Source organism: Ranitomeya variabilis, chromosome 2, assembly GCF_051348905.1.
Source record: "Ranitomeya variabilis isolate aRanVar5 chromosome 2, aRanVar5.hap1, whole genome shotgun sequence".
NCBI classification, from domain to species: domain Eukaryota; kingdom Metazoa; phylum Chordata; class Amphibia; order Anura; family Dendrobatidae; genus Ranitomeya; species Ranitomeya variabilis.
Window position 1 is genome coordinate 789696381 of NC_135233.1, and position 25181 is coordinate 789721561.

General features: G+C 44.2%; 1 protein-coding gene across 1 annotated transcript in view; it reads right to left on the reverse strand.

Annotated features, from left to right (window-relative positions):
* Window positions 1–25181, reverse strand: part of LOC143803957 (dynein axonemal heavy chain 5-like) — a 587287-nt gene that overhangs the window by 555450 nt on the left and 6656 nt on the right. The window contains exons 2-5 of the mRNA XM_077281707.1: window positions 21003–21157; window positions 17928–18173; window positions 16947–17098; window positions 820–993 (exon numbers count right to left, since the gene is read on the reverse strand). Of these exons, the coding sequence (XP_077137822.1) occupies window positions 820–993; window positions 16947–17098; window positions 17928–18173; window positions 21003–21157 (727 nt within the window). The remainder of the gene's footprint in view (window positions 1–819; window positions 994–16946; window positions 17099–17927; window positions 18174–21002; window positions 21158–25181) is intronic.

Genomic DNA, 25181 nt, shown 5'->3' on the forward strand with positions numbered 1-25181 from the left:
CTAACCCCTGGACTTGATGTCAGTGGCCATAAAACAGCTGACATCAACCTCAACCCCACTACTCCACTTGCCACCTCACCAGGGCAAGTGGGAAGAGTGAGGTTAAGCGTCAGATATGGGGCATATTATGGATGCGTCATTTCTGGGGGGCTGAGGGCTGATGTTGTTAGCCTGGGACAAGGCCAATATCCCTGGCCGCTTCCCAGGCTATTAATATCAGAAAATTCTCACTGTCATCCATGTGTCAGCAGTGTGCAGATGTGCAGGATGTTTTGCTGCCCATGCTGCTGATAAAAAAGCTGACATGCCAGAGTGCTTTGCCCATGGACACGTGGTCCTTGGAAACACACTGACATGCACAGACCCATTCATTTGAAAGGGTCTAATTATGTAAGTGTCTCTGGCACGTGTGAAAACTGTCACCACACTTACCTGTGAAGGTGGCCTAAAGAGGTGTTATATTTTACTGCAATCCGGTCTATGATAACAATGAGGCTGCTGAAAATTGTTACGTGCAGAACAGGAAGTAGGATTGGCCCATTTGAAAATTACTACTTTTTTGATTTTTTTTTTTAATATAAATTATATAGATAGTTGAAAACATTAAAAAAAATAAAAAATTAAATTTAACATAAAAATCTGAGTCACACAATAGGACATTTTCTGATAACACATTCGCCTATAAAGTACAATTTCTATCAAGCAGATACAGAGGAACACATAAAATCTCTCACTGGTCATCTGTACTTGCTATGTCACCATACAAATAAATATGTTTTTATATGACATCTTAAGAATTTTATAGCAAAATGTCCTAACCTGATATCAACAGTTTTCCATCTTTTTAGAAGTCGCGATTTTGTTGAGATCATAATACCAATCACAGATTTACACTCTTTTCCTCGTAATTGTTCAGTTATTAAACCTAACATTTTCTGTCTGTGGTGCCAACGCTCAAGTTCAGTCAGGGGTGATGTGGTTATATCAAGTACTCTGAAGAAAAAAAGAAACAAAATGTTAGTATGACAGTAAAAAAAAGCATGAGATAGAATAGTCCAACATATATTTTGTTAATTAATAATTTAAAGGAAAAAAAGTATTATTTCTCTGTACAAACTATCATTCAGTGTCTGCTGAATATTATACGGATATCTGAACATGTACAAAAAATATATATAAAAAAAAGTAGCGCAATTTTATTAAATGTCACCAGAAATATTAAAAACACATATAACATAAAGTAGCAAAATGGTTGATGGTGAGGGCTCAAAGATGGACAATTGCACACATAATTGGACCAAGAGAGCCCTCCGAAGGAGCCCACGCAAAACGTGTATTGGGGCTGTGGACTTACACATGAGCACTAACAACTTTATGGATGAGCATTTCATCTTATTTACATTACTGTTTTTTTTTACTTAACTGTCAGGTGCATTACTCGGTATCTCAGCGCCATTATGCAATACTAGATGGTAGCCCGATTCTAACGCATCGGGTATTCTAGAATATATATGTAGTTTATTTATGAAGATTTTAGAATAATACATTGAATACACAGGATTCGGACTGCGCCTGTCGCTGATTGTTCGTGGCCAACCATGTAGTATATAACAGCCCATGTAGTAAATAGCACAGCCACGTAGTATATTGCACAGCCAAGTAGTATATAGCACAGCCACATAGTGTATAGCACAGCCCACGGAGTATATAGCACAGCCACATAGTATATAACACAGCCTACAGAGTATATAGCACAGCCACGTAGTATATAGCACAGCCACGTAGTATATAGTACAGCCCATGGAGTGTATAACAGCCCACATAGCATATAACACAGCCACGTAGTTTATAACAGCCCACGTAGTAAATAGCACAGCCACGTAGTACATTGCACAGCCACGTAGTATATTGCACAGCCACGTAGTATATAGCACAGCCACGTAGTGTATAGCACAGCCCGCGGAGTATATAGCACAGCCCAAGGAGTATATAGCACAGCCACGTAGTATATAACACAGCCTACAGAGTATATAGCACAGCCACGTAATACATAGCACAGCCACGTAGTATATAGCACAGCCCATGGAGTGTATAACAGCCCACCTAGCATATAACACAGCCACGTAGTTTATAACAGCCCACGTAGCATATAACACACCTCACGTAGTATATAACAGCCCACGCACGTAGTGTATAACACAACCCATGTAGTGTATAACACAGCCCACGTAGTGTATAACACAGGCCACGTAGTGTATAACACAGGCCACATAGTGTATAACACAGCCCACGTAGTGTATAACACAGGCCACATAGTGTATAACACAGGCCACGTAGTGTATAACACAGCCCACGTAGTATATTGCACCGCCCACATAGTATATAGCACAGCCCACGCAGTATATAGCACAGCCCATGCAGTATATTGCACAGCCCATGCAGTACATTGCACAGCCCACGCAGTACATTGCACAGCCCACGTAGTACATTGCACAGCCCACGTAATATATAGCACAGCCCACGCAGTATATTGCACAGCCCACGTAGTATATTGCACAGCCCACGTAGTATATACCACAGCCCACGCAGTATATTGCACAGCCCACGTAGTATATTACACAGCCCACGTAGTATATTGCACAGCCCACGTAGTATATTGCACAGCTCATGCAGTACATTGCACAGCCCACGCAGTACATTACACAGCCCACATAGTACATTACACAGCCCACGTAGCATATTGCACAGCGCATGCAGTACATTGCACAGCCCACGTAGTACATTGCACAGCCCACGTAGTATATTGCACAGCCCACGTATTATATTGCACAGCCCACGTATTACATTGCACAGCCCATGTAGTACATTGCACAGCCCACATAGTATATTGCACAGCCCATGTAGTATATTGCACAGCCAACGTATTATATTGCACAGCCCACGTAGTATATTGCACAGCCCACGTAGTATATTGCACAGCCAACGTATTATATTGCACAGCCCATGTAGTACATTGCACAGCCAACGTATTATATTGCACAGCCCACGTAGTATATTGCACAGCCCACGTAGTATATTGCACAGCCCATGTAGTACATTGCACAGCCCACGTATTATATTGCACTGCCCATGTAGTACATTGCACAGCCCACGTAGTATATTGCACAGCCCACGTAGTATATTGCACAGCCCATGTATTATATTGCACAGCCCATGTAGTACATTGCACAGCCAACGTATTATATTGCACAGCCCACGTAGTATATTGCATAGCCCACGTAGTATATTGCACAGCCCATGTAGTACATTGCACAGCCCACGTATTATATTGCACAGCCCATGTAGTACATTGCACAGCCCACGTATTATATTGCACAGCCCACGTATTATATTGCACAGCCCACGTATTATATTGCACAGCCCACGTATTATATTGCACAGCCCACGTAGTATATTGCACAGCCCACGTAGTATATTGCACAGCCCACGTATTATATTGCACAGCCCACATATTATATTGAACAGCCCACGTATTATATTGCACAGCCCACGTATTATATTGCACAGCCCACGTAGTATATTGCACAGCCCACGCAGTATATAGCAATGTGGGCATCATATCCCTGTTAAAAAAAAAAGAATTAAAATAAAAAATAGTTATATACTCACCTTCCGTTGGCCCCGGATCCAAGCGTGGCGTTTACCGATGGTCCTCGCGCGCTCCGGTCCCAAGAGTGCATTGCGGTCTCGCAACATGATGACGTACCGCTACGTCATCATCTCGCGAGACCGCAATGCATGGAGCGGTCACCGGAGCGTCGCGAGGCGCGGGAAAGGCCGGTTCTGGATCCGAGAGGCCGACGGACGGTGAGTATATAACGATTTTTTATTTTGTTATTATTTTTAATATTAGATCTTTTAACTATTGATGGCGCATAGGCAGCATCAATAGTCAAAAGTTGGTCACACAGGGTTAATAGCAGCGGTAACGGAGTGGGTTACCCACGGCATAACGCGGGCCGTTACCGCTGCCATTATCCCTGTGTGAGCGCTGACTGGAGGGGATTATGGAGCGGGCACTGACTGCGTGGAGTAAAGAGCGGCCATTTGCTGCCGGACTGTGCCCGTCGCTGATTGGTCGTGGCCATTTTGCCACGACCAATCAGCGACTTGGATTTCAATGACAGACAGAGGCGGCGACCAATGAATATCCGTGACAGACAGACAGAAAGACAGACAGACAGACAGACGGAAGTGACCCTTAGACAATTATATAGTAGATATGTGTGGGTGATTGTTTGTACAAAGTTAAAACTGAGGCATATACCCTGTATAGTCTTGTAGAGAGATATACTTTGATGAATTTATCAGTAGTTTTACATAGCCACCATTGCATACTTAATAATAATAATCTTTATTTTTATATAGCGCTAACATATTCTGCAGCGCTTTACAGTTTTGCACACATTATCATCGCTGTCCCCATTGGGGCTCACAATCTAAATTCCCTATCAGTATGTCTTTGGAATGTTGGAGGAAACCGGAGAACCCGGAGGAAACCCACGCAAACACAGGGAGAATATACAAACTCTTTGCAGTTAGAACCCAGGACTCCAGCGCTGCAAGGCTGCAGTGCTATCCACTGAGCCACCGTTATTCTATTGGTCCAATTACAGTAGGTGTTTAACTGTCTATCTCTGAGCCCTCACCATCAACCATTTTGCTACTTTATATTATATGTGTTGTTAATATTTCTGGGGACATTTAATAAAGTGGTCATACTTTTTTATATATTTTCTTTGTCTATTTTATTGGGGTTCATATACTCCATAGTTCTATAGATACAGTATCATGTATAATTTAGGAGTTCCCTATATCTAATCTTGTTGGGGTCATGATTCCCTTCACTACATGTTGCATCCACGTTTGGATATTATATATATTTTTACTGTAGTGGCAATTTAACCCCTTAGTGACAGAGCCAATTTGGTACTTAATGACCGGGCCAATTTTTACAATTCTGACCAGTGTCACTTTATGAGGTTATAACTCTGGAACGCTTTATCGGATCCCGCTGATTCTGAGACTGTTTTTTCGTGACATGTTGTACTTCAAGTTAGTGGTAACATTTCTTCGATATTACTTGCGATTATTTATGAAAAAAATGGAAATATGGCAAAAAATTTTAAAATTTTGCAATTTTGTATAACTTTGTATTTTTATGCCCTTAAATCAGAGAGATATGTCACAAAAAATAGTTAATAAATAACATTTCTCACATGTCTACTTTACATCAGCACAATTTTGGAAACAATTTTTTTTTTTGTTAGGGAGTTATAAGGGTTAAAAGTTGACCAGCAATTTCTCATTTTTACAACACCATGTTTTTTTTAGGGACCACATCACCTTTGAAGTGATTTTGAGGGGTCTATATGATAGAAAATAACCAAGTGTGACACCATTCTAAAAACTGCACCCCTCAAGCTGCTCAAAACCACATTCAAGAAGTTTATTAACCCTTTACGTACTTCACAGGAACTAAAACAATGTGGAAGAAAAAAATGAACATTTTACTTTTTTTTGCAAACATTTTACTTCAGAACCATTTTTTTTAATTTTCACAAGTGTAAAAACAGAAATTTAACCACAAATTTTGTTGTGCAATTTTTCCTGAGTACGCCGATACCCCATATGTGGAGGTAAACCACTGTTTGGGCGCACCGCAGAGCTTGGAAGTGAAGGAGCACCGTTTGACTGTTTCAATGCAGAATTGGCTGGAATTGAGATCGGACGCCATGTCGCGTTTGGAGAGCCCCTAATGTGCCTAAACAGTGGAAACCCCCCACAAGTGACACCATTTTGGAAACTAGACCCCCCAAGGAACTTATCTAGATGTGTGGTGAGCACTTTGAACCCCCAAGTGCTTCACAGAAGTTTATAACGTAGAGCCGTGAAAATAAAAAATCGCATTTGTTTTCACAAAAATGATTTTTTCGCCCACAAATTCTTATTTTCACAAGGGTTTCAGGAGAAATTAGACCACAAAAGTTGTTGTGCAATTTCTCCTGAGTACGTCGATACCCCATATGTGGAGGTAAACCACTGTTTGGGCGCACCACAGAGCTTGGAAGTGAAGGAGCACCGTTTGACTTTTTCAATGCAGAATTGGCTGGAATTGAGATCGGATGCCATGTCGCGTTTGGAGAGTCCCTGATGTGCCTAAACAGTGGAAACCCCCCACAAGTGATACCATTTTGGAAACTAGACCCCTTAAGGAACTTATCTAGATGTGTGGTGAGCACTTTGAACCCCCAAGTGCTTCACAGAAGTTTATAACGTAGAGCCGTGAAAATAAAAAATCTCATTTTTTCTACAAAAATGATCTTTTTGCCCCCAAATTTTTATTTTCACAAGGGTAACAGGAGAAATTAGACCACAAAAGTTGTTGTGCAATTTCTCCTGAGTACGTCGATACCCCATATATGGGGGTAAACCACTGTTTGGGCGCACCGCAGAGCTTGGAAGAGAAGGAGTGTCGTTTTACTTTTTCAATGTAGAATTGGCTGGAATTGAGATCGGACGCCATGTCACGTTTGGAGAGCCGCTGATGTGCCTAAACAGTAGAGACCCCCCACATATGACACCATTTTGGAAACTAGACCCCTTAAGGAACTTATCTAGATGTGTGGTGAGCACTTTAAACTCCCAGGTGCTTCACAGAAGTTTATAACGTAGAGCCGTGAAAATAAAAAAATCGCATTTTTTCTACAAAAATGATCTTTTTGCCTCCAAATTTTTATTTTACCAAGGGTAACAGGAGAAAATGGACCCCAGAAGCTGTTGTACAATTTGTCTTGAGTACGCCGACACCCCATATGTGGGGGTAAACCACTGTTTGGGCGCATGGCTGAGCTCGGAAGCAAAGGAGCGCCATTTGACTTTTCAATGCAAAATTTACTGGAATTGAGATCGGACGCCATGTCGCGTTTGGAGAGCCCCTGATGTGCCTAAACAGCAGAAACCCCCCAAAAGTGACCCCATTTTGGAAACTAGACCCCCCATGGAACTTATCTAGATGTGTAGTGAGAACTTTGAATACCCAAGTGCATCACAGAAGTTTATAATGCAGAGTCGTGAAAATAAAAAATATATATTTTTTAACAATAAAGATTTTTTAGCCCCCAAGTTTTTATTTTCACAAGGGTAACAAGAGAAATTGGACCCCAAAAGTTGTTGTCCAATTTGTCCTGAGTATGCTGGTACCCCATATGTGGGGGTAAACCACTGTTTGGGCGCACGGCAGAGCTCGGAAGGGAAGGACTGCCATTTTGGAATGCAGACTTTGATAGAATTGTCTGCGGGCGTTATGTTGCCTTTGCAGACCCCTAATGTACCTAAACAGTAGAAACCCCCAACAAGTGACCCCATTTTGGAAAATAGACCCCCCAAGGAACTTATCTAGATATGTGGTGAGAACTTTGAATGCCCAAGTGCTTCACAGAAGTTTATAATGCAGAGTAGTGAAAATAAAAAATATTTTTTTTCCCACAAAAAAGATTTTTTTAGCCCCCAAATTTTTATTTTCACAAGGGTAACAAGAGAAATTGGACCCCAAAAGTTGCTGTCCAATTTGTCCTGAGTATGCTGGTACCCCATATGTGGGGGTAAACCACTGTTTGGGCGCACGGCAGAGCTCGGAAGGGAAGGAGCGCCATTTTGGAATGCAGACTTTGATAGAATTGTCTGCGGGCGTTATGTTGCGTTTGCAGACCCCTAATGTACCTAAACAGTAGAAACCCCCACAAGTGACCAAATTTTGGAAACTAGACCCCCTAAGGAACTTATCTAGATATGTGGTGAGAACTTTGAAAGCTCAAGTGCTTCACAGAAATTTATAATGCAGAGTAGTGAAAATAAAAAAATATATTTTTTTCCAACAAAAAAGATTTTTAGCCCCCAAGTTTTTATTTTCACAAGGGTAACAGGAGAAATTGGACCCCAAAAGTTGTTGTCCAATTTATCCCGAGTACGCTGATGCCCCATATGTGGGGGTAAACCACTGTTTGGGCGCACGGCAGAGCTCAGAAGGGAGGGAGTACCATTTGACTTTTTTAGCGCAAAATTGGCTGTCGTGTTTGGAGACCCCCTGATGTACCTAAACAGTGGAAACCCCCCAATTCTAACTCCAACCCTAACCCCAACACAGCCCTAACCCTAATCTCAACCCGATCCATAATCCTAATCACAACCCTAACGATAATCACAACCCTAACCCCAAAACAGCCCTAATCTCAACCCTAACCATAACCCTAATCAAAACCCTAAATCCAACACACCCCTAACCCTAATCCCAACCCCAACCCTAACCCTAATCCCAACCCTAATCCCAACCCTAATCCAAACCCTAACCCTAATCCCAACTCTAACCCTAACTTTAGCCCAACCCTATCTTTAGCCCCAACCCTAACCATAACTTTAGCCCCCGTCGTCACAAAAAAAGTTCAATGTAACCTTTTTTTTGTACGTCGCGTCCGCCATTTCCGCGGATGCGTGGCCGTAACTCTGCCCCCTCCTCCCCAGGACATAGACTGGGCAGCGGATGCGTTGAAAAACTGCATCCGCTGCCCACGTTGTGCACAATTTTCACAACGTGCGTCGGTACATCGGGCCGACGCATTGCGACCGCCCCGTACCGACGCAAGTGTGAAAGAAGCCTAAGGCTACTTTCACACTAGCGTCGTACTCGGCCCATCGCAGTGTGTCGGGCCGACGTACCGACGCTAGCATTGTAAGCGCCGCACAATTGTAAGCGCTGTTTTTTCAACGCATCCGCTGCCCCATTGTGAGGTGCGGGGAGGCGGGGGCGGAGTTCCGGCCACGCATGCGCGGTCGGAAATGGCGGACACGTCGCACAAAAAAGTTACATGTAGTTTTGTTTGTGTCGACGGTCCGCCGAAGCACGACGCATCCGTCGCACGATGGATGCGACATGTGGCAATCCGTCGCAATGCGTCGCTAATGCAAGCCAATGGAGAAAAAACGCATCCTGCAAGCACTTTTGCAGGATGCGTTTTTTCTCCAACGACGCATTGCGACGGAAGCCAAAAAACGCTAGTGTGAAAGTAGCCTAACCCTAACCCTAGCCCTAACCCTAACCCTAAATTTAGCCCCAACCCTAACCCTAACTCTAACCCCAACTCTAACCCTAACCCTAACCCTAACTCTAACCCTAACCCTAACCCTAACCCTAATTTTAGCCCCAACTTGTCTTCTCCTGCCGGCCGGCAGATGGCAGCAGATGGCGGGCGCACTGCGCATGCACCCGCCATGATGAAAAAGCCGGCTGGCAGGAGAAGACAGAAGAGGACCCAGGGACCCCGGGTGAGTATGATAGGGTCCCCGAATCCCCCTATTTCTCTGTCCTCTGATGTGCGATCACATCAGAGGACAGAGAAATAACTGATCGCTTTTTTTTTTTTTTTGCGGTCGCCGGTAAACTGTTAATTACCGGCGATCGCAAAGCAGGGGTCGGTGCAAACCGACCCCGATCATGTTCTTTGGGGTCTCGGCTACCCCCGGCAGCCGAGACCCCAAAGAACATCCGGGTGCCGGGCGGCGGGCGCACTGCGCGTGCGCCCGCCATTTTTTCCCGGAAAAAAGATGGCGGCGCCCATGGGGAGACACGAGGAGCACCGGGGGAGGTAGGTAAGTATTGGGGGGCTATTGGGGGCCATCGGGGACCACATTTCTCTATCCTCCGATGTGCGATCACATCGGAGGACAGAGAAATTAAACGGCAAATCGCGTTTTTTTTTTTTGTTGCGACCGCCGGTAAACGGTTAATTACCGGCGATCGCAACTCGGGGGTCGGTAAAAACCCCCCGAATCATGTTCTCTGGGGTCTCGGCTACCCTCGGCAACCGAGACCCCAGAGAAAATCCGACTCTGGGGGGCGCTATTCACTTTTTCCACAGCGCCGTTAATTAACGACGCTGTGGATTAAGTACCCTTAGCGGCCGCCGTTAAAAGGCGTATCGGCGGTCGTTAAGGGGTTAAGGCTATGTGCACACCTTGCGGATTTCTGTGTGGATTTTTCCACGCAGATTTTGAAAAATCCGGATTTACTGCGGATTTCCAGTGTTTTTTGTGCAGATTTCACCTGCGTTTTGCCACCTGAGGATTCCTATAAAGGAACAGGTGTAACACGCTGCGGAATCCGCTCAAAGAATTGACATGCTGCGGAAAATACAAAGCAGCATTTCCAAGCGGTATTTTCCGCAGAATGTGCACTGCGGATTTTGTTTTCCATAGGTTTACATGGAACTGTAAACCGGATGGAAAACTGCTGCGAATCCGCAACGTCAAAGCCGCTGCGGACCCGCAGGCAAATCCGCAACGTGTGCACACACCCTAAGAGTCTGCGAAAAAGTACCATTTCGCTCAACAACAAGTCAACAAAATCCGCACTCCAAAACCCAATGGTAAACCTCCCTTCCGAGCCTAAACACAGTGGCGTATCTAGGGGGGGGCAGCCAAGGCATGTGCCCCGGGCGCAGCCGGCAGGGGGGCGCAGTCGGGCCGCCTAAAGCGGCGGTCCGCAGTGTCTCCCCCGGCGGCTGCATTCTGCCGCCCCCGCACTGGGAGTCAGCTGTTCTCTGTGCCGACTGTCAAGCTGACAGCCGGCACAGAGAAGCTGCAGCGCGCCAGCTCCCAGTGTTCAATTGTACTCGTATCTGAGATGCGAGTACAATTGAAGCTCTGACTGCCGGGTCAGAGCGACGCCAGCAGCGTGATCAGGTCATGTGATCACGCTGCTGACGTCACTCACCTGCGCGGCAGAGCAGAGGCAGAGCAGGAGATGCAGAGCGGTGGTAAGTGCTCCTGTGGAGCTGAAGACACCAAAGGTGCAGGGGGGGATTTAATGTGAGTGGGGATGGGGGGCATATATTGTGGGGGGGATTTAATGTGAGTGGGGATGGGGGCATATATTGTGGGGGGGATTTAATGTGAGTGGGAATGGGGGGATATATTGTGGGGGGATTTAATGTGAGTGGGGATGGGGGGCATATATTGTGGGGGGATTTAATGTGAGTGGGAATGGGGGGGATATATTGTGGGGGGATTTAATGTGAGTGGGGATGGGGGGCATATATTGTGGGGGGGATTTAATGTGAGTGGGAATGGGGGGATATATTGTGGGGGGATTTAATGTGAGTGGGGATGGGGGGCATATATTGTGGGGGGATTTAATGTGAGTGGGAATGGGGGGGATATATTGTGGGGGGATTTAATGTGAGTGGGGATGGGGGATGGGGGATACATTGTGGGGGGATTTAATGTGAGTGGGGATGGGGGGATATATTGTTGGGGGATTTAATGTGAGTAGGGATGGAGGGGATATATTGTGGGGGGGATTTAATGTGAGTGGGGGTGGGGGTGATTTAATGTGAGTGGGGATGGTGGGATACATTATTGGATGGGGGATATTTAATATGAGTGGAGATGGGGGGATTTATTGTGGGGGGGAGATTTAATGTGAGTGGGGATTTATTGTGGGGGGGAGATTTAATGTGAGTGGGGATTTATTGTGGGGGGAGATTTAATGTGAGTGGGGATTTATTGTGGGGGGGAGACTTAATGTGAGTGGAGATGGGGGGATTTATTGTGGGGGGGAGATTTAATGTGAGTGGAGATGGGGGGATTTATTGTGGGGGGGGATTTAATGTGAGTAGGGAGGGGGGATTTATTGTGGGGGGGATTTAATATGAGTGGAGATGGGGGGATTTATTGTGGGGAAGGGATTTAATGTGAGTGGAGATGGGGGTATTTATTGTGTGTGGGGAGAATTGGAGTGGAGATGGGGGGATTTAATGTGTGGGGGAGATCTGAGGACACAAAATGAAGAGCAAAGGGGGAGATGGGGGGGCATGTATGAGGAAACAGTACGGGGGATGGGTGCAGACAGTTTGGGGTCAAACGGGGGAATATATGCAGACACAGTATGAGTAGCGATGTGAAAAACGTATGTGGACAGAGTACGGGGAGTGAGGGTGTTGGGATGTGTGCATGCGTAGCATGGAGGGACAGTGTAAGGGCACAGCCAGGAGGGGACAGTATACCAAGGAGGGGCAGTGTGATGAGAGAGTACAGTATAAATACTGGGCCATAAAGGGGGGGCACAGTATGAGAGGACAGTGTGAAGAGGGGGCCGGTATGGAAAGGAGAGGTCAGTGTGAAGAGCATGTACCATAAGAGGGACAGTGCGGGGGTCATATTTTGTAAAGACAATATAGTGAGGGGCAATTTTTTATTCAGGAGCATTTTAATGACACTTGTATCTTTAGGGGAATCGTGGAGATTTTCTGCAAAAGAACGGAGAAGATGGAAGTCTGCAGAGACGGCTGTGGATGAGAAAACTCATCATGGGGTCTGGACAAGATGAAGAAATGAAGGAGAACGACTCCAGAGACCACGTCATCTATAAGGTACCTGGGTGTAAATGTTATTTGTGATACTGACTAATTCTCATGTTTTTATTTATGTTAGGAGCATTAAAGGGAGTGTCCAGGTTTGTGATGAGTCTGCAGTCATTCTTTGTGCAGAGAGTAGCAGAGAAACTGCAGTTCATTATGCTAAAAGAGACATTTTCCAGCTGGTAAAGGAAAGTGTTTTGATACAATCTCTTAAAAATGTAGCGGACATGAGGATGTGAGTCAAGGTCTCCAGAAAAAAACAGAATGCCACCAGACAGATTAAGACTTTTATCCTATGTCAAATGGCAAGGTTCGTTAAAGAGTTGAAATTGACTTTCAGGATTGCTACATTCAATAGGTGGCACTAGAGTTCTAGTCCTCTTGCTCTCTGAAGAGGCAATTTGCATATTTAATTTCCCAAAGGAGCATGCATGGCATATAAGTCTCCTCACTATGACATAGCAGGCTTGATTTGTCACTCCACAAGGAAAAACGTTACCCCTTAGATGCCAGTCTTAAGCCTCTCAACTAGCCAAATCAGATTTCATACTTTGCACTGATGAGGCGCAATACCCCAAAACATCATGTCTGCAAATTGAGATTTGGTTTGGCTGTTATCTTAAGTCATATGACAAGGCTGGTTAAAGGGTCGATATTGACTTTGATTGCTACTTCCAATAGGCGGCACTAGGGTACTAGTCCTCTTCCTCTCTGAAGAGGCAATTTGCAGATAGACTAAGACATACTGGTAAAGGACATCACAAAGATTTTGTTAACTAAGTGCTGGAACACAGCCGATGCATTGCGTAATCCAAAAGGCATGACAAGATATTCATAATGATCATCACGTAGAATGTGGTCTTCTGTTTGACAGTGTTGGAAACTTTTTTTTTTTTTCTGGACAGCTTCTTAAAAATCATGGATAGACAACTGTTTTTACAGATGCATTAGATGACCAAAAGGGATCATTAAGATAGAATAAGTGATACATATCTACAGATCTTTAATCCTATATGAAGACATTAGCTGTCTTCAGTGTGAACTGTTTAAAGGTGATCAAAATGTCATCATAAAAATCTGTACAGGTCTCTCCAGCTTCAAAACAGTCATGGACACATCAATTTTTTTTTACGGACAGAGGAAAAAAGTGCCCTATTAGGTTATAAGCTTTACATAGATCTAATTTGATGAAGATTGTAGCATCCTTAAACCTATCAAGCAGCTCAGAGATGAGTGGCAATAAATAACTGCTTTTAGTGTGAGATTATACAGACCCTGATAGTCTATGCATGGCCTCAGATACTTGTCTTTCTTCTCTACAAAGAAGAAGCCTGCACTGTCCAGAGATGTAGGCTTTCAGATGAACCCCATTTCCAGATTCTCTTTAACCCCTTCAATCCGTAGCTTGCTTCCACCTTCTCAACCATGCCAAATTTTTAAAGTCCGACCAGTGTCACTTTATGTAGTAATAACTGAGACAAAGTCACTGGCAAAGTACTGGAGGGAAGGTAAGTTTCACTAAGGGTGTTAGCTTCAGTGATAGCAATCTAGCATAAGCTCCAGCAAACCATGTGCTGAGAGCAGGGCCGGACTGGCCATCTGGCAATTCTGGCAAATGCCAGAAGGGCCTGTCTGGTCATGGGCTGCCTTGTCTGCTACGTTGTTAACATAATCGGTGTTCTCAAGATTCCCATACTGTTAAGGGTTGTGATGGAGCACAAAGTCACTGACTCAGTCACTTACCCCAGCAGGCCATGGGTATCATTAGAAATATTGGTCTTGTAGAAAATCTTCCTTTCCTCCATCCAGGGTAATATTAGTAATATATCCCATCTGGTGCTTGGGGACAGGGACAACATGGGCCTGTGTGATTTCAAATGCCAGGGCTGAATTTCAGCCCCAGTCCATACCTGGCTGAGAGGGATTAGTCAGCCATGTTTAGTGCTAGGTTGATTGAACAGCTATAGAGTAGGAGTCCAGAGGATAAATACCCAACCTTCTAGAGCATTTAGTGCAGGGTGGGCCTGGAGGTGCAAGCTCTGGAGCTGTGGTGTCATGTTAAGGGAAGTTGACCCTTTTGTTGTTTGTTCCTAAAGCGGGCGGATTCCCGTAGCAACAAGGACTGTGCCATGCATTATGTTTTTGTTTTCCCTGTCAGGACAGGAAGGCCAGGTTTGTTTTTGCCAACAAAAAGAGACGGTGTTTCTATGTCTAACTCTATTTGCAGCCAAGTGAGGCAATCTATCACATAACATTAACATATTCCAGTGATTCTGAGACGGACATCATGTCGTGCTTGGAGAGCCCTCAAAAGTGCCAAAACAACAGAATCCCCCACAAGTTACCCCATGTTGGAAACTACTCCCTAAAGGAATTTATCTAGGCATGTGGTGAGCCTCTTGAAACCACATGTACTTCAGAGAATGGATAAAGCGCTGTTTGACTTTTTGAGCGCTCATTTGTCCTTAACACTGTAGGCTGAGGATGTCATGTTGCCTTTGAAAAGCATCTGAGTTGCCAAAGCAGCAGAACCCCCCACAAGTGACCCCATTTTGAAAACTACACACATCCAAGCATTTATCTATTGTGGTGAGCATCTAAAATCCCACAGGTGCTTCATAACATTTTAAAACCATATCCTCAAAGATAGAGATTAAATACTAAGGAAGGTTTGGGGCAATCAAACTCTGGAATATGATAGTCTTATTGAGGAGCGTGCAAGAATAAGATGCACCAAGCTCATAAACAGACACACACTCCTTTGTCAGGACTCTGAATATTTTTTATTACCTTTTGTGCATTACTGCCCGTTTCCAAGATGGCGTCTTTGGTCTCATGTGCACTGTGTCTTCCTGCTATAAAACTCCACCCCAGCCTTCAGTCTGTGCTAGAGTATTCTGTCTTGCATCCAGCTCCTGACCTCTGGTTACTCCCTGGCTATATACCTGCTCCTGTGAACCTGTGGGGTTATCCTGCTACTCTGCTCTGAGTTCCTGCTGCATACACCAGTTCCAGTAATCCTCCTTCATCTGCTGCTCGTGTTTGCTTCCATCTGCATTTGCTGGTCACATAAGCTGTTGCTGCTCTGCAAGAACCTGAGACTATTACCCAGGCCTCCCTGGTTGAGCTAAGATATTATTTGAACTGCCTTATAAGCATATCCATCTGTGTTTTGGACTAAGCAAGGACTTATTCGTGTCAAGTATCCTCAAGAATAATTGTGCTTCATAGACTTTCTGCGTGATTGCATTTTCCTCTGAAGTTTCCTATAGACTGCTAAGCTGCATTTAATATTTACTCCAAGTGTTGTGGACTTGAGTTTCTCTCTGCACCTGTTTGAATCACCGTGTGATAATATAGACTTTACCACTTATAAAACTGTGTCCTGTAGTTGTCTTGTTCCACACAAAGAGTCTCCTGAGTTATCCCCTATAATTATTACACCCTTGTATTAAGCACATCTTATTAGTAGCATCTGACTTCATGCGCCTTCGCAGAGGTGTTACTCCAGTAAATTACCGTCCATATTGATACATTAGCTGTATTCCACACTCCATCCCAGCTACTCCCCAGCCTTGCCCATATTGGCAGAGCTGCTTCAAACTGGCGTGAAAAGGCCAAAAGTCACATCATTTTTTCACAAACATTTTGGAACTTTTCAGCTCCAGTTTTCCAGAGAAAAGAGTTTGCTGAAACGCCCCTATATTTTTATAGACTATTCTAAGGAAAACTCAATGAACAAGAATGCCATTTAGTGAAATCAAGGAAAAGCTGAGAATCAAACAAGTTGGCTATTTGTTTTGAGCAAAAGCTAGAGTTATATATTGTATATAAGACAATAACTCCCACTTTTTTATGGACACCAAGGAAGTCTCTGGATTGATGGAAGCAAGAGATCTTTAGGAAGTCATAATTGTGTACAGGAAGAGGACTGGGTGGGCGAAGGGACCGTGGAGTTAATATGGCCTACAAAATGGGCTTTCTTCCACTATGCAATGTCTGGGAGGTGAACCACAAGTAGGGAGGAGAGGGAATATTGGGGAAAAGATGTGGGAAAAAATCAGCATGGTTTGGAATTTTTTTCTTTTTATTCTTTTTTTTCTGACTTACTTTCTTTCTTTCCTTTCCATTTTATGGCTGTTTTAGAAAATAACAAGAAAACTGATTTGAAACGCTAGGGGTCTAAGGGATGAGACCAAGAGATGGCTGTCTTTTCATGTGGAAGGAAGAACCAGGTACGTCACTGTGATCGTTATTGCTCTGTCTGCCTGACTGTCTACTTGTAATGTATTGGAAATGATGGATATGATTATAGTACATTATTACTATATGCCCTATTAGAGCCCATGTAGGTTTTAACCTAAACTTGCTCATATCAAATATTTCGAAACAGGGTGGTATTACTATACTAAAATATGTCTAAATTGAAAAACGCTCCTCAGTTCTCTATTTTTGCTTCTTAAACAATATTACCTTTCATCAACGGCTTCCATCAAAACCTGATCAATAGTTTTTATCCACTCAGAAATAAGTGCTTCGTTTTCACTGACTATTTCTGGGTCTAAAACAGACGATCTCTGTAGTAGAAAGTCAGGACTGACAATATTCTGCGGTCTCTTCAAAATCTGCAACAAAAAATGTTCCCAGTCACAAGGAATGAAACCATTTGGGATGAAATGACAGCAAAACTAATTAACTTTCTGTCTGTGGGATCTCATAAGCAATGATACTGTTTACTTAAAAGGAATCTGTCACCAGTTTGTTGCCACCTAATCTGGGAGAAGCAAAATATAGAGACAAAGACCCCAATTCCAGTGATGTGTCACTTAATGGGCTGCTTGCTGTAGTTTTTATAAAATCACGGTTTTATCAGATTATCACCAGGAGTAGTAAACCTGCTGCTATATGTAGTCTTCCATATTCATGAGTCCTGTATAAGGCCCCTTCCTCTGATTGGCAGCTTTCTGCCTATGCACATTGTATACACTGTCAATCAGTGGTGTGAGCAGGATAATACAGAGCTCAGAATTAGAGAACTGGTATATCTGTGGCAAATAAAACAATGATTTTATCAAACCTGCAGCAAACAGCCCGACCCAGACAGTTGTATATCGTCTGTGCCCCTAAATAATGCTGTTCTCAGTTGGATTATTGAAAACCTGGTGAATGGTGATAGATTCCCATTAACAATAGTAATATTGTGGCATAACTTATAACAATCCTATATACTGTATTCTGATAGAAACATGTCATATTACAATCCAAATCAGACCAATTTGTAGACTATATATTGTAAAAGATTTCTATGCACGTGTTTTAAAAGTCTAAGACTACATGGTCAAATATAGCTGGTCGGCTTTGTCTTGGACATTATTCTTTAGCTAATAAATCAGGAACATCACCCTAAAACAAAAGTAGAAAAATGATGGGTTTTCGGTTGCTGTTCTTACTTACTGTGATATGATGTTTTTCTAGATTAGTTATGGTGGCTGCTTCGTCAATAGATGATACATATTTCTCTAGGCCTGAAAGAAAACCAGCCACGTTCTCCTGATTGCAGGATCCCCAGTCTTTCTGAGCACGCAGAAGTGGGATGTATAATTCATTCAATAAGCATCGAAGACTCTCCACTGGGTTTTCCTTTATCTCACCACAGAGAATGTCTTTTTCCATCAAACCAGCTTCAACATCATGATTTATCTGAACACAATAAAGAAAAATAGCCGAGGTCAAGGTTACTCAAAATCTACCACACATGGCTTAACCCCTTCTGCACCATCCAATAACGAAACAATTCTGAACAATTTGTGACTGCACAAAACTTCTGTGAACACCTTGCTTATAACACAGTACATTAAAGGGAATGAGTGTTTGAATCTGATTTTTATGTTAACTCCTTCATTCCGAAGCCTGTTTTCACCTTCCTGACCCAGCCGCATTTTACAATTTTGACCAGTGTCTCTTTATGAGGTGATAACTCTGGAACGCTTCAAAGTGTCTCAGTGATTCTGTGATGGTTTTAGTGACATGTGGTACTTTATGCAAGAGGTAAATTTAGGTCAATATTTTTTGTGTTTATTTGTTAAAATATTGGAAATTTGGCCAAAATTGTAATTTTTTTGACAGTATTCTCATGCAGTGAGAGATGCCGAGAGTTCACTGGAGTTTAGCTATGAACTCTAGTGAACTTTCTCACTGTTTCTCCTGTCTGTGTGTGCCGGATGGCGGGGATAGCTGTCACTGCTTTACTAATCATCCAAATCGTCGTGAGATTTAGCTGCACTTTGGACAGGTGAGGAATATGGTTGTTTATTATTTTTCTTTTTTTTACAGGGGACATGGGCATCGGGGATTAGGCATAAAATGAGTATTTTTATTGTTTATTATTTTCTTTTTCTTTTACAGGGGACAAGGTGGAATGAGTGGAATGGGCTTAAGGAGAGTATAACATTATTACTTTTAAATACATTTGTAAAACGGGGTGGATTTTTATTTCAAATAAATGACTTTATTCTGGATGTTTTTTATTTACAATATGACTATAGGGTTACTAATGGATATGTGTCTTATAGATGCCTCTCCATTACTAACCTGTGGCTTGATGTCAGTTGATGTCCGTGTTCGGGGTATGTGCCCGAATAGTAGGTGTCCAGTACAGACCCTGAACTTTACTGTTCGGGTTCACCCATCACTACAGGTGAGTGGTACTAAAATACCTGCACTACATAGTCAGTCTGATCTACACCAGGAGCACCTTCCTGTCTTTTTCTTGTAGTTTCAATGCAATCGATGTTTTATCAGCAGGATATTATTACTTGAGGACTAGGTCTCACATGCAAGCAAATATGGCTAATCTGTTTCACCCTGCCACCACCACTGATTGGCAACTTGCGTGGGTATACACAGCACAGCATTCTAATCACTGCTACATCTACAACAAAGAATACAGGGATTCTATCAACACTGCACCAAGCAGTCCAGTAAGTGATACTGGAATCAGGGTCTCTGCCCCTACATCATACTGCTCTCAGATTACAAACATAACAAAAACCTGCTCAGAGATTCTCATTACAGGTAATGTATCATTAGAAATGCATCAGTTCTGTCATTTTGTGTTGTAAGATTACAGGAAGAGCAGCAACCAGCACTGGTCTCTGCTTTTCTTGCACAACGCTGGGTAATCTTACAATGCGCACTGACAGTGCGCTCTGTTGCCGGCTCATTACTTCTGCAAGGGAGGGCACTATCACTGTGCAAATTGCATTGTGGCAGAATCTACTGAGAAACTAAATCGACGAAGAAGAACTTTTATAATTGCAAATTGATTGAAGACAGCAGAGATGACTGTACTGGAAAGGTAGCGATAGAATCTACTGACAGAATCTGCGGAGCATACGTAAAAATTGACAACCGTTGCATGCTCAGTAGAGCAGGGACTCGTTTAGCCCCTAAAACGGGAGTCATTGATGATGATTCATGTCAAAGAGGGGCAGAGGCTGCAGCAGCATAGAGCAACCTCTTCCCCCGGATTTCAAAGGCAGCATCATCAGTCGAAGTAGTAAAAAAGGAGATAGAGAGTGAATGGTATGGAATTTTTAATCAAAGTGTGCTAGAAAATTGATTAGATTATTACATTAAATAGGCATTTAGGATTAAAATAGGTTTTACTTTCGAACCACCCCTTAAAGCTATAACTATATGATAGGTTAACTGCTCTGGGACCTATCTGTTGGAAGGGATGTCTTGGACCATGATTTACCAGGCAAGGTAAGGCTTTATTCACACATCAGCATTTTTTATCAGTATTTCATCAGTATTTGTATGTCAAAACCAGGAGTGTCTACAAAACACAGAACAGGGGTCAATCATTCAATTATAGTTTTTCTCTGTAAGTTCCACTCCTGGTTTGGACTTGCAAACAATGATGCAAAATACTGAATAAATACTGACGTGTGAATAAGCCCTAAGTGGGAGTAGCAGCATACAGCTACATGATAAAAGACGAGAGGTGCGAGAGTATGTGAGGATAGAACTAGGAGACCCCTTTCAACTGACCCTCTGAATAAGTCGTAAATGTTTAGAATGTGTGAATAATCTCTTTTGAAGAGTTTGTTTCACTAAACGAATTCATCATCTGTCCACAGGATATGTGATAAGTGTATGATTGCTGGGGGTCCGAATGCTGGAATCCCCACTGATCCCAAGAACAGGGTTCCTAAAGTCCCTTGTGTGAATGGAGTGGAAAATAGCATAGGCAGCCATTTCTCCATTCACATTAATGGAGCGAATCTAGGTAGCTTTTCTGTAAGTCCCATAGCAGTGAATGGAGGAGTGACTGCACATGTGCATTACCAGTCCATTTACATGTTGGACTATTGGACTTCCATTCATGGGATGAATAGGGGCAGAGCGGTTTTACCCTTAAGTAGGTGACAAATGTATTTAGTGCGGCAATTCTTTAAGCATGTTATTAGCATCTAATCCTACTTTTTAAGAGACAACATTGTAAGGTAACATCTTTGTACTCACCTCAAAGCGTAGAAAATAAAGTAATGTGGGGAAAGATGTCTTTAAGTTCACACTTTCCAAACTCTGGAGATCAGACTTGACTTGGAATTTCCAAGTAGATGGATTGATTTTGTTGCTAGCTTCAACCAAAAAAAAGATAGCTTGGTGACCTCCATCTGAGTAGCAAAAAATTACATTTTATCAGTCAACTCGATAGCATTGCTTAGTCAAGATTAGAAGATGAAAGCATTAATGGTAGTGGTCCTTAAGGGAAGCACTTCCAGATTTTTGATTCATACTGCTCAATCCATGGGCTGCATAAATCAGAGCCTGGCTGCATGATTGCAGACAGGTACATATTTGTCTGAAATTCTCCAACAATTTAGAAAAACCATAGTTTGAAGAACAGGCTGGGGACCATATGAAGAGAGGAGAGTAGTCCAACACTGCCTCCGGTTAACTTTTCTCCACAGTGCTCGAGTTGGTTGACAATCAACAGAGTGGTGCTGGAGAGAAACCAGCCGTGGCACTTGTCTAGTCTCTGCCTATGGTCCCCAGCTGGTTCTCCAAACTATGATTACCCTGGTACATCAGAACGTTTCGGAGAAGAACCTACCTGACTGCAATCTTGCAGCCAGGCTCTGACTCATGCTGCCTGTGGTTTGGGCGGTTTGGCCTCCCCCTCACGCGACTTTCCCCTCTCCAGTCTATCCTTAATGCAGCAGCCAGGGTCGTCCATCTGGCTAATCGTTACTCGGACGTGTCCGCTCTTCGCCAGTCATTACACTGGCTGCCCATTCATTACAGGATACAATTCAAAGTACTTGTTCTCACCCACAAAGCTCACCACAGTGCGGCACCCCCTTACATCTCCTCCCTCATTTCTGTCTATCGGCCTAGCCGACCGCTGCGCTCTGCAAACGACTTTCGACTAACCTCTGCACTAATCCGTACCTCCCACTCCCGACTCCAAGACTTCTCCCGTGCTGCGCCAATCCTCTGGAATGCTCTACCCCAAGATATTAGGACCATCCACAACTTGCATAGTTTTAGGCGCTCACTCAAAACTCATTTGTTCAGAGCGGCCTATCACGTTCCCTAATCAGTCATTTTATGTTTGTGTGTGTGTGTGTGTGTGTAGCCCATTCACTATCTCATCTACCCCCCACCCCCTGAAGATGGCTGGACTATCATTGTAAATACATCATTGTAAATACACACCTGCACTTTGTATCTCCCCACCTCATTGTAGATTGTAAGCTCTCACGAGCAGGGTCGTCTTATTTTGCTTTATTGCTGTATTGTTAACATTGTTACCTATGACTGTTGTTTGAAACTGTTAAACTGTAAAGCGCTGCGGAATACGTTGGCGCTATATAAATAAAGATTATTATTATTATTATTATTATGAATCGAGTTACAGGTTCCCATTAATAAAAGATGACTCTTATTTGATATTGTCTTACTTTAGTCAAAAAAAAGTCAAATGCTTTATTATATCCTTGTGGATGAAATGTCATTGAGTCTTAAAAAATGACACCATCCAATTTACAACACATTCTGTTCCAATTTATTGGCTACCATATTTTAAATAGGACTGTTTAAAGAAGACTGTCAATTACTTTCTACCTGTAGCTCCATATGCATAAATGTATAATGCATAAATATGTTTCAAGACTACTTCTGAGATTGGGGCCGAATTATCAATATCTTTTTGTTTTCTGCTGTAAATTCAATGAAAAATATGATGTGTGGGTCAGAAACATTATTCAAGAAATCTCTGCACCACATTTGTATGTGTTGGAAAAGTGGACAGACCTTCAAAGTTGTACAAAGTGCTACTCCATTGTGAACACTTGTTAAGTTGATGTTTAACCGCTTGCTGAATTAGGATATTTTGACAGGTGATTTTATTTTTTTGATCTCCACCTTCTAAGAGCTATCAGTCTTTGCTTCTGAGAGACTCTGCCTCTCAGCAACAGGCTGAGGGTATTTAGCAATATGCGTGCGCTGCTCATTTAAGAGCAGGGGAGCATGCACGCACTAGGCGCACTACTGGGAGCTGTAATGTGTACCACAGTAGGAAGCAGGAGTAGGTCGAGGAACCATGCCATTGGGCTGGGGCAGTGAGAAAATCGGCGTCCCTGCATGAAGGGAGAAGGGGACATCATGCAAGGGCACCAGCTATTGAACTATACTTCTTTGTTTTATTCACATTTTACATAGCATCCCAATTTATTTGGAATCGGGTTTGTACATACAGTATGTGTATGTGCAGTATATGTAGATACATCATATAGTATGTATAGTGCAGCGCCCCAGAGCCCTGGTCGTTGCAGTACTGTGGCTCCGCCACTAAGGGGAGCTGTGGTACGTCTGATGGCACTGAAGGAGTTCATCTGATCAGGTATCACAGACACCAATACATTTCACCGCTGGGCCTCCAGGGGGAGCTAAGGGTTCTATTCATTAGGCCACTCCTCACACACTGGTAAAACTGGGGGTCAGGCAGGAAGTTAGAGAGAAAGCTGACTGGGTTGGAACCAGGCAACACCTTGTGGCAGAGGGTGTTGTAGGGGAAGATACAGTAGGGTCTCTGTCAGGGGTGGGATCCTGGCAGAGGCTTGGCAACTTGAGCGAACGTAACGGGACCGTGCCTGCTCAGCATAGCGGCGGTGCCCAAGGAAGGATCAGAAGCGAGATAGATTGTGCTGAGTGAGAAACGAGATCAAAGCAATAAGGCGAACACCAGTAGGAGTCGTGCTGTAAGACCGAAGCAACATCCTACTGAGGCGCACAACCGGTGGCCGGAACGCCGAGGGAGTATCACAATATTCAGCTTCAAGCAATACTCTAAACAGCGGCAGGACAGTCAGTCTAAGGCGGGCTGTCTCACTTAAATCACCTATGCAGTCTTGGGGGGCAACTTGTGGAGAGGGGCGACTCTAGGGTCCCGGAAGAGCTCCGAGCCTACCCGTCAAACGGGTGCCGTCCCAACCGTAACATCAGGGAGGGACGGAGGATTAGCAGAACATCATCTAATCGAGTTGTGAGGGAACTTAAGAAACAGACACAACAGTTGTGGGGACTTTCCGTAAGCACAGCAGGGAAGGACCGCAACATATAGCGCTAGAAGGAAGGCACAGATTTCCACCTGCTAAGAGAACTCTGGAGGTGCCATTGGACCGGCCGGACTTGCGCAGCCTGGTTATCCGGATTCTGGACTGAGGACCCAGAGATCTTCAGTAAAGAGGTAAAGAGACTGCAACTTGGTGTCCTCGTTATTTACTGCACCGCACCACTATCATCATCATCCATTTACACCGATCCCTACCATTCTACTGTGCGCCCCTCGGCAGGGTCACGGACTGGGGCCTAGCCACCGTGACTACCCCAGAACAGAGACTCAGAGGCCCGGTACCGGGTACCCCTCGGCCCTGCGCCAGTGGGGGCGCTACAAACTTGGCGTCACGAACAGGATCTACTTAAGCCTGAAGAATCAGGTCATGTGTGCCTTGGAACTGTGATTTACTGTGCTTGGACTGTACTTTATTGCAAGGACTGTGCTGCGCTATTTGCCACCAAAATCCTACGCCATTACAGCGCTGAGGAGAGCGCAGGAAGAGAAGAGGGGCGTGGAGTAGGCGTAGACAAACTAAAGAGCGCGAAGGACAATGGCCGCCCAGTCTAAATATTGTTGCATCCTAAGGGCGGGCCCGTCGACAGGAGAGATCCGCCTCTTGATCTTCTATGGCGGGCGGAGACCGAAGAAACGAAACTATGATTCAGATGAGGTGGAACTGGAGACCAGGGAAGGCCTGCAGAAAAGAATGGCCCCGCATCGACCCCCATCACCAGTGGATTATTCCGATATGCCCCCGTTGGAAGACTTGTATCCTTGGGAGCTGCCGATGGAGCATCCCGTGCTTGAACGGGCCCCGGTTCAGACGCCTTCCACAGGAGAGGGGAGCGGCGCAGGAGGAGCTACCGCAAGTGAAGGTACCCAGTGCCGCGACCCCCGGGGGGGCTACCTCACCCCTGCACATGACCCGGCCACTGCTGCGACCAGGGACGCCCCGGTGCCCCCGCCGTCTGGCACCAATACACCGGGGGGGCATAACCTCGGGCCCTTCCCCTGGGGGGAATATCGAAACCACCTGATCGCAGAGTTCCAGCGAGAAGTGGAGCGGGAGGCACGAG